At 41.7% G+C, this 15,366-nt stretch overlaps 1 protein-coding gene across 16 annotated transcripts in view; it reads right to left on the bottom strand.

Moving 5' to 3' along the window:
- RALGPS1 (Ral GEF with PH domain and SH3 binding motif 1) overlaps positions 1–15,366 on the bottom strand; it is a 377,570-nt gene that overhangs the window by 196,742 nt on the left and 165,462 nt on the right. For all 16 annotated transcript variants that reach the window (XM_032257277.1, XM_032257279.1, XM_032257274.1 and 13 more), the window contains one exon: positions 13,097–13,180. In XM_032257277.1, coding sequence (XP_032113168.1) covers positions 13,097–13,180 — 84 coding nt within the window. The remainder of the gene's footprint in view (positions 1–13,096; positions 13,181–15,366) is intronic.

Here is a 15,366-nt window from a genome sequence, read left to right as displayed (position 1 = left end):
CACCCATGTCTTTATATGACCCGATAGTTCATTCTCTCTTTTTTTGGATGAATACTATTCCATTGTATGGATTTACCATGTTTTATTATCCATTTACTTATTGAAGGATGATATCTCAGTTACTTCTGATTTCCAACAGCTATGAATAAAGCTGCTATAAACATTTGTGTGCTGGTTTTTTTGTGGCTGTAAGTTTTCAAATCAGCTAGGTAAATACCTAGGAGTGCAACTGCTGGATTAAATCTGTCTCATTTTGCATTCCCACCAGCAATGAATAGGAGTTTGTGTTGCTTCACATCAAAAATGATGAGTTTGTGTCCTTTGTAGGGACATGGATGAACCTGGAAACCATCATTCTCAGCAAACTGACACAAAAGCAGAAAATCAAACACCGCATGTTCTCACTCATAGGCGGGTGTTGAACAATGAGAACACATGGACACAGGGAGGGGAGCACTACACACTGGGGTCTGTTGGGGGGAAATGGGGGAGGGACGGAGGGGTGGGGAGGTGGGGAGAGATAGCATGGGGAGAAAGGCCAGATATAAGTGAAGGGGAGGAAGGCAGCAAATCACACTGCCATGTGTGTACCTATGCAACAATCTTGCATGTTCTTCACATGTACCCCAAAACCTAAAATGCAATAAATAAATAAATAAATAAATAAATATTAAAAAAAAAAAAAGAGTTTGTGTTGCTTCAGATCTTTGCCAGCAATTGACATTATCAGGGTTTTTTTTTGTTTTGTTTTGTTTTATTTAGATATTCCAACAGGTGTGCAGTGTTTTGTATTTCCCTAAAGACAAATAATGTTGAGTGTCTTGTTATATGTTTATTTGCCATCTGCACATATTCTTCAGTGAGGTTTCTTCAGATCTTTTGCCCATTTTTTAATCGGGCTATTTTCTTATTGTTGAGTTTCAAGAGAATACTTTGGATACAAGTCCTCTATCAGCTATGTGTTTTGCAAACATTTTCTCCCAATCTGTGGTAAGTCTTTTAATTTTTTTACCATGTCTTCTGTGGAGTGAAAAAAATTAATTTTAATAAAGTCCCAAATTATTTTTTCTTTCATGAATTGTGCTTTCAGTATTTTATTTGATAACTCATCAACAAATCTAGGGTCGTATAGGTTTTCTTCTATGTTTTCTCCTAAGAGTTTTATAGTGTTGTCTTTTAAATTTAGGCCTATGATCCATTTTCAATTAATTTCTATAAAAGGTCTAAGGTCTGTGTCTAGGTTCATTTTTCTTTACATATACACAAAAATATTTAAATTCTTCCAGCACTACTTGTCCTTCCTCTACTGAATGCCCTTGTACCTTTATCAAAGATCAGCTGACGATATTCGTGTAGGTCTATTTATCAGCTCCATCGACCTATGAGGCCAATTCTTTTGGGATATATACCCAATAATGGGATTGCAGAGTCAAATGGTATTTCTGGTTGTAGATCCTTGAGTAATCGCCACACTATCTTCCACAATGGTTGAACTAATTTACACTCCCACCAGCAGTGTAAAAACATTCCTATTTCTCCACATCCTCTCCAGCATCTGATGTTACCGGACTTTTTAATGACCACCATTCTAACTGGCATAAGATGGTATCTCATTGTGATTTTGATTTGCATTTCTCTAATGACCAGCGATGATGAGCTTTTCTTCATATGTAAGTTTTATTTTGTTTTCGTGGTGATACTGTAAGTGGTATTGTTTGTTAACTTCAAATTGCAATTCCTCATTGCTGGTCTAAAGAAAATCAATTGTCTTTTGTATACTGGCCTGTGTCTTACAACTTTGCTTACTCACTTCTTAGTTCCAGGAGTATTTTTGGAGATTTCTTTGGGATTTTCTGTCTAGATAATCATTTTGCCTATGTATAAAGGTCGTTTTACTTCTTCCTTTCCAATATGTATACATTTTATTTATTTTCTTGTCTTACTGCATTAGCCAGGACTTGCAGTAAGATGTTGCACCCAACGGTGAGAAAGCACATCCTTGCCTTGTTCCCAATCTTAGGGGAAGAGTATTCCATATCTTCCCATTATGTAGGATGTTGCCTGAAAGATTTTTGTAGATATTCTTTATCAAGTTGAAGAGGTTCTATTCTATTCCTAATTGGCTGAGATTTTGTATTTATTATTACTATGAATGAGTACTGAACTTTGTCAGATGCTTTTTCAGGTCAAACGATATAATATGATTTTTGCACTCTAGCCTATTATACAGTGGATTACATAATTGATTTTCAACTGCTACAGGAGCCAAACACACCTGGAATATATCCCCAGTGGGTCATGGTGCTAATAAGCTTTTAATACACATAAGCTATTATTACCACTATCACTGTTATAGTGGTATAGCTAGCACTGGCATTTAGCTACTGAAGACTATGATATCTGGGAAATGCCACAGCAGAATTATATAAAAAAAAAAAAATGGAATATAAGGGGTTTAGGCTCCAAGATGGCTGAGCCCACAGCAGCTCAGCAAGGCCTCTGCTGGCAGATCGTGACTACGCTACCTCCTAGCTGGGCAGGATATCACTGAAAAAAGGCAGCAGCATGTCATGAACTTATAAATAAAGCACGACCTTCCCAGGATAGAGCACCTGGGAAAAAATGCGGTTATGAGTTCCACTGCAGCAGACTTAAACGTACCTATTCAGCAGCTCTGAATGGAACAATGGAGCTCATAGCTCAGCACTTCAGCTTCTATAAGGGTCAGACTGTCTCCTCAAGTAGCTCCCTGACCACCATATATCCAAAGAGTCACCTCATAAAGGAGAGCTCAGGCTGACATCTGACAGGCATCCTTCTGGGATGAAGATAACAGAAGAAGAAACTGGGAGAAACCCTTACTGTTCTGCAGCTGCCACAGGTGATCCCCAGGCAAGCAGGGTCTGGAGTGGACCTCCAGCAGGAGAGGCCTGTTAGAAGGAAAACTAAAAAACAGAAAGAAATAGCTTCAACATCAACAAAAAGGATGTCCATTCAGAGACCTCATCCAAAAGTCACCAAATACAAAGACCACAGGTAGATAAATCCACAAAGATGGGAAGAAACCAGAGCAAAAAGGATGAAAACACTCAAAACCAGAACACATCTCCTCTAAGGGATCACAACTCCTCACCAGCAAGGAAACAAAGCTGGATGGCGGATTAATCTGATGAATTGACAGAAACAGGCTTGTGAAGGTGGGGAATAACAAACTTCTCTGAGCTAAAACAACATGTTTTAACCCAATGCAAAGAAACTAAGAACCTTGAAAAAAGGTTTGATGAAATGCTAATGAGAATACACAGCTTAGAGAAGAGTATAAATGACCTGATGGAGCTGAAAAACACAACACAAAAACTTCGTGAAGCATACACAAGTTTCAATAGCCAAATCAACTGATCAAGTAGAAGAAAGGGTATCAGACATCGAAGATCAACTCAATGAAATAAAATGAGAAGACAAGATTAGAGAAAAAAGAGGAAAAAGAAGTGAACATAGCCTCCAAGAAATATGGGATTATGTGGAAAGACCTAGTCTATGTTTGATAGGTTTACCTGAATGTGACGGAGAGAATCAATCCAAGTTGGAAAACACTCTTCAGGATATTATCCAGGAGAACTTCCCCAACCTAGCAAGGCAGGCAAACATTCAAGTCCAAGAAATACAGAGAACACCACAAAGATATTCCTCAAGAAGAGCAACCGCAAGGAACATAATCATCAGAGTCACAGGGTTGAAATGAAGGAAAATATACTAAGGGCAGCCAGAGAGAAAGGTTGGGTTACCTACAAAGGGAAGCCCATCAGACTCACAGCGGATCTCTCGGCAGAAACCCTACAAGCCAGAAGAGAATGAGGGCCAATATTCAACATCCTTAAAGAAAAGAACTTTCAACCCAGAATTTCATATCCAGCCAAACTAAGCTTCATAAGCGAAGGAGAAATAAAATCCTTTATGAACAAGCAATTGCTGAGAGATTTCGTCACCACCAGGCCTGCCTTACAAGGGCTCCTGAAAGAAGCACTAAATATAAAAAGGAACAACCAGTACCAACCACTCCAAAAACATACCAAATGGTAAAAAGCATCAACACAATAAAGAAACTGCATCAACTAATGGCCAAAACAACCAGCTAGCATCAAAATGGCAGGATCAAATTCACACCCAACAATATTAACCTTAAATGTAAATGGGCTAAATGCCCCAATCAAAAGGTACAGACTGACAAACTGGATAAAAAGTCAAAACCCATTGGTGTGTTGTATCCAGGAAACCCATCTCACATGCGAGGATACATAGGCTTAAAATAAAGGGATGGAGGAAGATTTACCAAGCAAATGGTGAGCATAAAAAAGCAGGAGTTGCAATCCTAGTCTCTGATAAAATAGACTTTAAACCAAGAAAGATCAAAAGAGACAAAGAAGGGCATTACATAATGTAAAAGGATCAATGCAACGAGAAGAGCTAACGATCCTAAATATACACGCACCCAATACAGGAGCACCCAGATACATAAAGCAAGGTCTTAATGACTTACAGAGACTTAGACTCCTACATAATAATAGTGGGAGACTTTAACACTCCACTGTCAATATTAGACAGATCAACGAGACAGAAAATTAACAAGGATATCCAGGACTTGAACTCAGATCTGGGCCAAGCAAACCTAATAGACATTTACAGAACTCTCCACCCCAAATCCATAGAATATATATTTTTCTCAGCGCATCACACCTACTCTAAAATTGACCACATAACTGGAAGTAAATCACTCCTCAGCAAATGCGAAAAAACGGAAATCATAACAAACAGTCTCTCAGACCACGGTGCAATCAAATTAGAACTCAGGATTAAGAAACTAACTCAGAACCACACAACTTCATGGAAAGTGAACAACTGGTTCTAAATGTTGACTGGATAGACAATGAAATGAAGGGAAAAACAAAGATATTCTTCAAAGACACGATGTAACAGAATCTCTGGGACGCATTTAAAGCAGTGTCTAGAGGAAAATTTACAGGAATAAATGCCCACATGAGAAGCAAGGAAAGATCTAAAATCGACACCCTATCAACAAAACTGAAAAAGCTAGAGGAGCAAGATCAAAAAAAAAACCTCAAAAGCTAGCAGAAGACAAGAAATAACTAAGAGTAGAACTGAAGGAGGTAGAGACACAAAAAACTCTTCAAAAAATCAATAAATCCAGGAGCTGGTTTTTTGAAAAGATCAACAAAATACACTACTAGCCAGATTAACAAAAAAAAGAAAAGAGAAACGAATCAAAGAGATGCAATAAAAAACGATAAAGGGGATATCACCACTGATTCCACAGAAATACAAACCACCATCAGAGATTACTACAAACAACTCTATGCACATAAACCAGTAAAACTGGAAGAAATGGATACATTCCTGGACACTTGCACCCTCCCAGGCCTAAACCAGGAAGAAGTCGATACTCTGAATAGACCCATAAAAAGGGCTGAAGTTGAGGCAGTAATTAATAGCCTACTAACCAAAACAAGCGCAGGTCCAGATGGGTTCACAGATGAATTCTACCAGACATATAAAGAGGAGCTAGTACCCCCGCTTCTGAAACTATTGTAACCAATCCAAAAAGAGGGAACCCTTCCCAAATCATTTCATGAGACCAACATCATCCTGATACCAAAACCTGACAGAGACTCAACAAAAAGAGAAAACTTCAGGCCAATATCCATGATGAACACAGATGTAAAAATCTTCAATAATATACCGGCAGACTGATTGCAACAGCACATCAAAAACCTTATGCATCACGATCAAGTAGGCTTCATCCCAGAGATGCAAGGCTGGTTCCACATACGCAAGTCTATAAACATAATCCACCATATAAACAGAACCAAAGACAAAAACCACATGATTATCTCCATTGATGCAGAGAAGGCCTTCGACAAAATTCAACAGCACTTTATGTTAAAAACTCTCAAAAAACTAGGTATCAACAGAACGTATCTCAAAATAATAAAAGCTATTTATGACAAACTCACAGCCAATATCATACTGAATGGACAAAAACTGGAAGAATTTGCTTTGAAATCTGGCACTAGACAAGGATGCCTTCTCTCACCACTCCTATTCAATATGGTATTGGAAGTTTTAGCCAGAGCAATCAGGCAAGAAAAAGAAATAAAGGGTATTCAGTTGGGAAAGGAGGAAGTCAAATTGTCTCTATTTGCAGACGACATGATTATATCTTTAGAAGACCCCATTGTCTCAGCCCAAAATCTCCTGAAACTGATAAGCAACTTCAGCAAAGTCTCAGGATACAAAATCAATGTGTGGAAATCACAAGCATTCCTATACAACAATAACAGACTTAGAGCCAAATTAGGAATGAACTGCAATCCACAATTGCTACAAAGAGAAATACCTAGGAATACAACTAACAAAGGATGTAAAGGACCTCTTCAAGGAGAACTACAAAGCACTGCTCAACGAAATAAGAGGACACGAACAGATGGAGAAACATTCCATGCTCGTGGTTGGGAAGAATCAATATCATGAAAATGGCCTTCCTGTCCAAAGTAATTTATAGATTCAACGCTATCCCCCCACCCCTCAAGCTACCTATGACACTCTTCACAGAACTGGAAAAAACCACCTTAAACTTCATATGGAACCAAAAGAGAGCCCACATAGCCAAGACAATTCTAAGCAAAAAGAACAAAGCTGGAGACATCATGCTACCTGACTTCAAACTATACTACAATGCTACAGTAATCAAAACAGCATAGTACTGGTACCAAAACAGAGATACAGACCAATGGAATACAACAGGGGCCTCGAAGGCAATGCCACACATCTACAACCATCTGATCTTTGACAAACCTGACAAAAACAAGCAATGGGGAAAGGATTCCCTGTTTAATAAATGGTGCTGGGAAAACTGGCTGGCCATATGCAGAAAGCAGAAACTGGACCCCTTCCTGACACCTTACACTAAAATTAACTCCAGATGGATTAAAGACTTAAACATAAGACCTAACACCATAAAAACCCGAGAAGAAAACCTAGGCAAAACCATTCAGGACATAGGCATAGGCAAAGACTTCATGACTAAAACACCAAAAGCATTGGCAACAAAAGCCAAAATAGACAAATGGGATCTAATACAACTCCAGAGCTTCTGCACAGCAAAAGAAACAATCATTAGAGCGAACTGGCAATCAACAGAATGGGGAAAAATTTTTGCAATCTACCCATCTGACAAAGGGTAATATCCAGAATCCACAAAGAACTAAAACAGGTTTACAAGAAAAAAAAAAAAAACATTCAAAAGTGGGTGAAGGATATGAACAGACACTTTTCAAAAGAAGACATTTATGAGGCCAACAAACATATGAAAAAATGGTCATCATCACTGATCATTAGAGAAATGCAAATCAAAACTACATTGAGATACCATCTCACGCCAGTTAGAATGGCGGTCATTAATAAATCTGGAGACAACAGATGCTGGAGGAGATGTGGAGCACTTTTACACTGTTGGTGAGAGTGTAAATTAGTTCAACCATTGTGGAAGATAGTGTGGCGATTCCTCAAGTACCTGGAAATAGAAATTCCATTTGACCCAGCAATCCCATTACTGGGTATATATCTAAAGGATTATAAATTGTTCTACTATAAAGACACATGGACACGTATGTTCACTACGGCACCGCTTAAAATAGCAAAAACCTGGAACCAACCCAAATGCCCATCGATGATAGTCTGGACAAGGGAAATGTGGCACATATACATCATGGAATACTATGCAGCTATAAAAAACGATAAGTTTGTGTCCTTTCTAGGGACATGGATAAATCTGGAGACCATCAGTCTCAGCAAACTGACACAAGAACAGAAAATCAAACACCACATGTTCTCACTCTAGGTGGGTGTTGAACAGTAAGAACACATGGACACAGGGAGGGGAGCATCACACACTGGGGTCTGTTGGGGGGGACTAAGAGAGGGACAGCGGGTGGTAGGGCAGATGGGGAGGGATAACATGGGGAGAAATGCCAGATATAGGTGATGGGGGAATGGAGGCAGCAAACCACATTGCCATGCAGGTACCTATGCAACAATCCTGCATGTTCTGCTCATGTACCCCAGAACCTAAAGTGCAATAAAATATATATATTTTTTAAAAACCAGAATAGCTATGGACACAAAAAACTTTATTTGGTTAACCAACCACAAATAAAAACAATCAAAGAATAAAACAAACAAACAAAAAAAGAAAAATCCAGATTTAAGAATACTATTATTTCTTATGAACAACCTACTTTTGCCACAAGCTTCTCATAAGCCCATTCACAGTTTTCTTAGAAACCAAGAGCTTAGTTTGAAAGAATCTTAGAGGTCCCACTTACTCCCTGCCTGGACAGCTGGATAGTGTTCTATACTAATGAAGCCCTTGCCTGGTCTCTGCCTGAGCCTTCCTGGTTAGGGAACTTCTGTATATTTGGAAAAGGCCAACTGCCTCCCCATTTCCAACCCTTGGGTCCTGCACTTATTGATCAGGCCCCATAGATTATGTTTAACCCAGCTTCCCCATCAAGAACTCCTCAATTGCTTGAAAACCTTGATGACCTCCTCCCTGAGTCTTCTCACTCACAGATCTTCCACCTATCCCTGTATAACATGTTTTCTTTCCCCTTACTCTTCTTGTCACTGTAATACTTACATGCCACTCCTGTGAGATAACTCCCACCCTCACCCCTCATGTGAGGCATCCAGAACCAGACACAACTGTCCAAGGGTGGTCTGGATAAGGCAGAGAAAAGCAAGATTGCTACACACATATTAGAATGCCTAAAACACAAAAAAGCTGACAATATCAATTGCTAGCAAGGAGTGAAGCCATATACTCATATATTGCTGGTGAGAATACAAAATGGGACAGAGAAAATCTGGCATGTGCTCCTAGGCAAAATTTGGCCAGGCACAGTGGCTCATGCCTGTAATCTCAGCACGTTGGGAGGCCAAGGTGGGCGGATCATGAGGTCAGGAGATCAAGACCAGCCTGGCAAACATGGTGAAACCCCATCTCTACTAAAAATACAAAAATTAGCTGGGCATGCTGGCACATGCCTATAAATCCCAGCTCCTCCAGAGGCTGAAGCAGGAGAACTGCTTAAATCCAGGAGGCAGAGGTTGCAGTGAGCCAAACCTGGAAGGCAGAAGTTGCAGGGGGCTGAGATCGCACCACTGCACTCCAGCCTTTCCAGAGCCTCAGTTTCCTTATATATGAAATGAGTGTAAAATATCTATCTCATTAGGCACGTGAAAAAAGAATTAGATAACATGGGTAAAATGCTTAGCACAGTATTTGATTCAACAAGTTCAGCATAAGTGCTCAATCAATGTTTTTAAAATAGTTTTGACTAAAGCCATGAGGAAGCAGGAACATTCAGTGACTAGGCTCATGAGCGTGGGAGTTCAGAGGGCAGACAGGACTTGAGAATGACAAGGTATCAACAGAATGGATCAGGCAGAAAGCTCAGAGCAGACTGGAAGAGTACAAGAGAAAAGAGGGTCTATTATGAGAGGTATCTGCCTTCCTTTCTGGCCCTCATTCTTAGCTTCTTCCTTCCAGAACACCCTGATTTTCCCTGAGGAAATACCCCTCCTCCATTCTCAGTCCATGTGACCTAGGCCCACTACCTCTCCTCCATAGGAAGGTCTGTTTCCCAAGGCCTGGCCAATTAGAGCTTCATGTCTTTCTGATCAGAGTAATTAGATCATAACAAACAAGATGGACCACAAGCCAGGGCAATCTGAGCCACTGAGTCTCAATTCCAGGACATCAGATAGAGCTACTGAAAAAGTAGCAGGTCATTTCTCCTGGGGTTCCCCTCAGAATATGATACAAGCCAGGAATTGTTGCTAGCCATCCTGCAATCGCACTGGGAAGCTACCTGAAGTGGAACCAGCTCAGAGGAAAGCAGAACCTGGAGGTGGAGGGAGCAAGACCAAGTTCAGATGGTACTGTCCCCGCTGCCTACATTCAGCAATATTTGAAGTCAGTGTCTCCCTAGACTTAGTTATTATACATAAGCCATAAAGCTCTCTTTTGTGCTTACATGAGCTTGAGCTGGGGTTTCAGCCATTAGGAACTACATAAATGTGTCCATGAGAAAAGCTGGGAACATTTGGCCCTGTCCAATCTCCATTAATATAAAAAGGTCCTGAGACCCAAAGAGAGGAAGGGCCTTAAAGGAGGTTAGCAGCAAAGCCTAGACTAGAACCAAGTTTCTCCCAATTCCCTCTTCACCTTTTCCAAAATGTTCAGCGTCTTTGTGATACAAGCCCAACCTTGCACTTAGGCCCAAGCCTCTTGGTCTGGTCTTAAACTTCCTTTCAGCTCACAGCTCCCACTACTCTGCCCCCTTTGTTCAACCTTACATGGAATGTTTACTAAGTGTCAAGTACTGGGGTAACCCATTTATATTCATGATTCTTGTTTAGTCTTCAATAATCACTTGAAATGATCTTCCTGTTGTATAAATAAGGACAATGAGGCTGAGCAAGGCCAAAAGCCAACCTAAGATCATACAGCTAAGCTGTCGAGGTAAGACTCAAATCCAGGCCTGCTGGACTCCCTGAGATCAGAGTTTCTCAGCCTACTGTCCACAGACCCATAAATGTCCATACAGAAACCTCAGGATGGCAGTGAACACCCTAAAATTAAATGCAAATTTGTATATCTGTGCATTTTTTCTGGAGTAACATTCATATGTGATAGTCAGATTCTCAAAAGAACCCATGACCCAAAAAAGACTGACAACTTCTGTGCTACACAGTGTATTCCTTGGGGTTGTAACATAGGCCTGGCTCATAAAAGACCTTTAGTGAACTTGGCCAAACTCTTCCATCTCAGCCACTCCCTGAGCAAATTCCAAGGGACTCTGATCCCATGGAGAAGCAGGCAAGCGCTAGCTAGCCTCTGGGTTTCTGTTTGGCCACAAGAAGCCTCAAATCCCCTGGCAACCTCCTCCCAATCAGCTGATCTTCACATTTCTCTTGTCTTCTCCCAAAACATCCGGATGCTTAGTACATGCCAGACATTGTCCTAAAGCTCTTCATATTCCATTTATTCTTCATAACAATTGTGCAAGGAGAGTACTACTATTATTCTCAGTTACAGAAAAGGAAACTGAAGCTCAGACAGGTAAGTGACCTGCTTTCTTTTACTTGGAGTATGATCAGTCTTGTTCTCACATAAAAAAGTTCTGCCAGGAAGGGATGCCAACGAGTTCATCTCAAAGAAGGCAACCCCAATGGCTAACCAGGCCTGGCCTCTGGCCAATTTTCAAACCAGAACTACCAGGGCTATGGCCAGGAGTTGCTGGCTCTCTGAGGGGCTGATGGGCCAGCAGAAAGATCATTTCCCAGAGCATTGTTTGAAAAAAAAAAAAAAAGTGACCTTGCTTCTGGCTCATTTCATCATTTGGTCTGAGCTGGACACAACACAACTGTTCACAGAACAAACTACATTGCCTTTGCCAAGCTGACCTGGCATCCGTATGCAAAGCAGATTACATCAGAGCCCCCAGCAGCCCTTCTTCTGGGAGCTCTGCGGCTGGTCAGAGGTGGGGACTGAGTTGGCTCCCAGTCAAATAGTTTTGTTGAGGAAACTATGAATCCCCTGACAAAATCCTCACACTTTTTTTTTTTCAAAGACTAAGCTCAGTTGAAAAGAGACGATTTTTCAAAACAACGAAAAAAGAAGCAAAAGGCTTTGGAACTTCTCTTTTCAAAACAGTGTGCAGCCCCTATTCCAGATGCACCTAGGTCTTTCTTGGTTCCTACTAGATCTCATCAAATAATAATAATGCCAACTCCAGACTCAATCTTCAAACTACAAGCTGGTGCCTCTCTGAGGATCCCACTGGACTTGGGGAGGAAGTTCAAGGCTGAAGAAGCCTGGAGAGGGTTGAGCAACAGTGATGCACAAGACCAAGCATTTCCGAGAGAGAAGGCCCAGCTGGAGGGAGGGCCCAAAGGGAATCCAGGCCCCATCACCCATGGGGCAAGTCATACATGCTACGCAACCTCTAGGCCACTGGCCTCATTTGAAACCAGAAAAATAAGAATGAAGAAAACCTGTCAACAGTATAATTTGAGGCTTAGGTTTGGGTGCTTTCTCTTGAAGATCGTGCAGATCTGGCTGAGAAATAATATACCCTACCTCCCTCAGTTGATCCAAGTCTCCAATTATCATTCTAGATCTTCATACCTGAAGCACAGGTTCTGGTTGGACCAAGTCAGTTTAAAGTAGTGCAGGGCCAGGGACCAGGCCATCAGGAATTCAAGGAAATTCAATTTAAAAAGTACTTCCTGAGCACCTCATCTATTCATTCCATATATAGTTAATGAAGCTCTATGATATGCCTGACATGGGGCAAGATGGTGGGGGAGACAGTGATAAACAAGATAGACATGCTTATGGGCCTCCCAGGACAGCAAGGAAGGTAAAGGCTACAGAGCTATACAACATGAGGACAGACTAATAAAGGACCACACGGAGTACAGGGTACAACATGGGGATGTGCGACCAGGTGACCTCATACAGGCTGGGGATTCAGGGAAGACTCCTGAAGAAATGACATTCAGGCTGAGATCTGATTGGAAGTTGAACAGGGAGGAAGGATTCTGGGCTGTGAAGACAGTACACATGGAGCCTGACAGGACACAGATAAGGTATATCAGGTAAGAGAAGGCAGGGCAGGAGGAGGGAAAAGAGATGAGGCTGCAGGGGTGGAGAGAAGCTAGATCCACCATGTTGAATGTTGCAAAGCATATTAGGTAACTGAACCTTAGCTTAAGTGAAACTGTAAGTCACTGAAGTGTTTAAGTATAGGAAAGGCATGCTCAGTTCCATCTGCTTTGTGAAAATGGACTATAATGGCACAAAACTGGATAAAGGTGGGTACTCAAGAAGAGAAGCAGGAGGATCTGGGGCCAGGTGCTTAGGAGACAGCCTTGGGCTGGGGAGGGGCTCGCAGCCTGTAGGGGACAGCAGCAGATTGCTCTCTGGATAGGCACATGCAAGGGCGTTGCTTACCTGGTTAAACCTCCGGGTAAAGGCCACGACGTTAGGGGCAAGACTGTGTTTCTCCTTCTTACTCCATCCACAGCTGGCTAGTTCCTAGGAAGCACAGAATGAATTTCAACAATGATTCTAGTTGGGATGCAAAACACACCAGGGGATTGAATGGGAACATGGGCATGAAGGTGGGAAAGGCTGTTCCCTTCGTCACCAATTGCAAAAGGAGGGCTGGGTTTGCAGGTGACGGTGCAGCCTGGGGCTAATAGAAGTGAGGGTGGTAATCGAATACTTTTCTCCACAACTCTGGCCATGTTTCCCAGGATTTCTGTGCCAAAAGAAATCCACTGACACTCTGCCAGCTTCTCTAAGACCAGAATTCCTTCTTACAATGCAAATTGTCTGAAAGGGCACAGAAATGTTTCAATCGGCAGAACTCATCCCCCATAGTAGTGATGCCAGGGCTCCAGGCTAACTTAAAATCTAGCTTAAAAAAAAATCTCAGATTTCACTGGTCACATGACATCAACCATTCCTGGTGTGAGGCAAAGTCCCAGTCCAAGCCTACTGCAACCAGAGAAGCTTCTGGGATGACCTCAGATTCTGTCCTGAAGTTGGCCCCTCCCATCCCTCACACAACCAAAAGCAGGCAGGAGGAAAGGTCCCCTTTAATACCTTGTTCGGGGGCCTCATCTCTTTTTTTCCACTAGGTTTAACATTATAATTTGAAGAACTGAATTATCTAAATTTTATTTATCAGTAAAGCTGGCTCTAGGCAAGGGATGAAAGCTGGACATAATAGGAGCAAACTAATGGGATTACTTGGTGCTACAAAAATGGACCAAGGTGAAGCCATCATCCAAATGCCCAGCATTCTCAGCATGTGCCTTGAGGAGCCCTGACAGAACCTGGAGGAAAGGTAGCAGATTCTAAAGTTCTCCACCTATAAGTTACAAAACCTTCTTTTAATTCCTACCAAGTCTCAGTATTACTAATAGCATTGGTTTTTTGCCATTCACCTAGAGTTTTCATGATCTTTAGTGAGAGGCAGCTGTCCAGCAGCTGCAATAGACATTGATCAGGGGTCTCCTAGGAAAGTAAGGGAAGGGAGCATTGAAACAGCCAAGGACAAAACTGGCTTCTTGCAGTAACATCTGAAGGGCTGTACCTGTCAAACTCACCTTAGGACCTGACTATCAGCCACAAACAGGGGCTTAGAGGGAGCCTGGCTAAAGGCAACAACAGCTCTTGGTCACAAGATGAATGCCCTGGACTTGGGAACACAGAGGAATCAGCCCGGGACCTCCTGGTGCCTCGCTTCCGTGCTTAAGGTTATCCACACAAGAGAACACAAACAACCTTAAGCCTGCCATGTCCTTCACATGCTTACAACTTAGATTCAAGTAACAGCAATGACAACAAAATTCACCAATGCTACCATTTAGCAAGAATTCCCCACATGGCAGGTGCTAGACAGGGCACTTCACCTATGTCATCTCATGTAATTCTCACCACATCCATTTTAACAAAGAGGTTTCTTTCTCTTGGATGAATATTGTGACTCTACTTCTTTTCAAAAATGGAGATGAATCTCTGAGCTGTAGAAGTTACAGCTTTTTACTATGATTCTCCTTTTTGTGACAACATATATTTGCACTTGGTTTCTTTATTTCATTTTTATTTTTGTAGAGACAGGGTCTCACTGTGTTGCCCAGGCTGATCTCAAATTCCTGGCCTTAACCAATCCTCCTGTTTCAACTCCCAAAAGGGCTGGGATTGAAGGCATGAGCCACTGCACCCGGCCTGTGCTTGGTTTCAGATATATGTCTGACCTACCTCAGTTACACGTACTATCTCCCTCTCTTTAAAACACATACTTGAATCACTTTGCAAATATATGTTATTACTGCCCTTTTAAAGTCTGCTTGTGAAGACAAAGGCTTCCTTCCCCAGTGGATCACAAAGCAGCTCCTGGAAAAGTATGGGTTTATAATAAAATACAAAACCCAACTCATAAAACCAATGTTTCAGGACTGAGGCATGGTTGTTGCCCAATTTTTAGCTGACAGTTGCTCCCTTTGTATTCTTCCTGAATTTTCGAATAAATAGCAGAAGTCGTACGTGTGTGTGTGTGTGTGTGTGTGTGTGTGTGTGTGTGTGTGTGTGTATGCGTGCATACATGCATGTGTGATTTTAATTCAGACTCTGTGGTCTTATTTCCACTTCAGACAACACCCGGAAAGGGAGCAGTGTGGGCCCCAGGGTCAGATCCTGGCTGGTCACACACC

Source organism: Sapajus apella, unplaced genomic scaffold (genome assembly GCF_009761245.1).
Source record: "Sapajus apella isolate SASKATOON/1434 unplaced genomic scaffold, GSC_monkey_1.0 scaffold97, whole genome shotgun sequence".
NCBI classification, from domain to species: Eukaryota; Metazoa; Chordata; class Mammalia; order Primates; family Cebidae; genus Sapajus; species Sapajus apella.
This window is presented reverse-complemented; position numbering and strand designations above follow the sequence as displayed.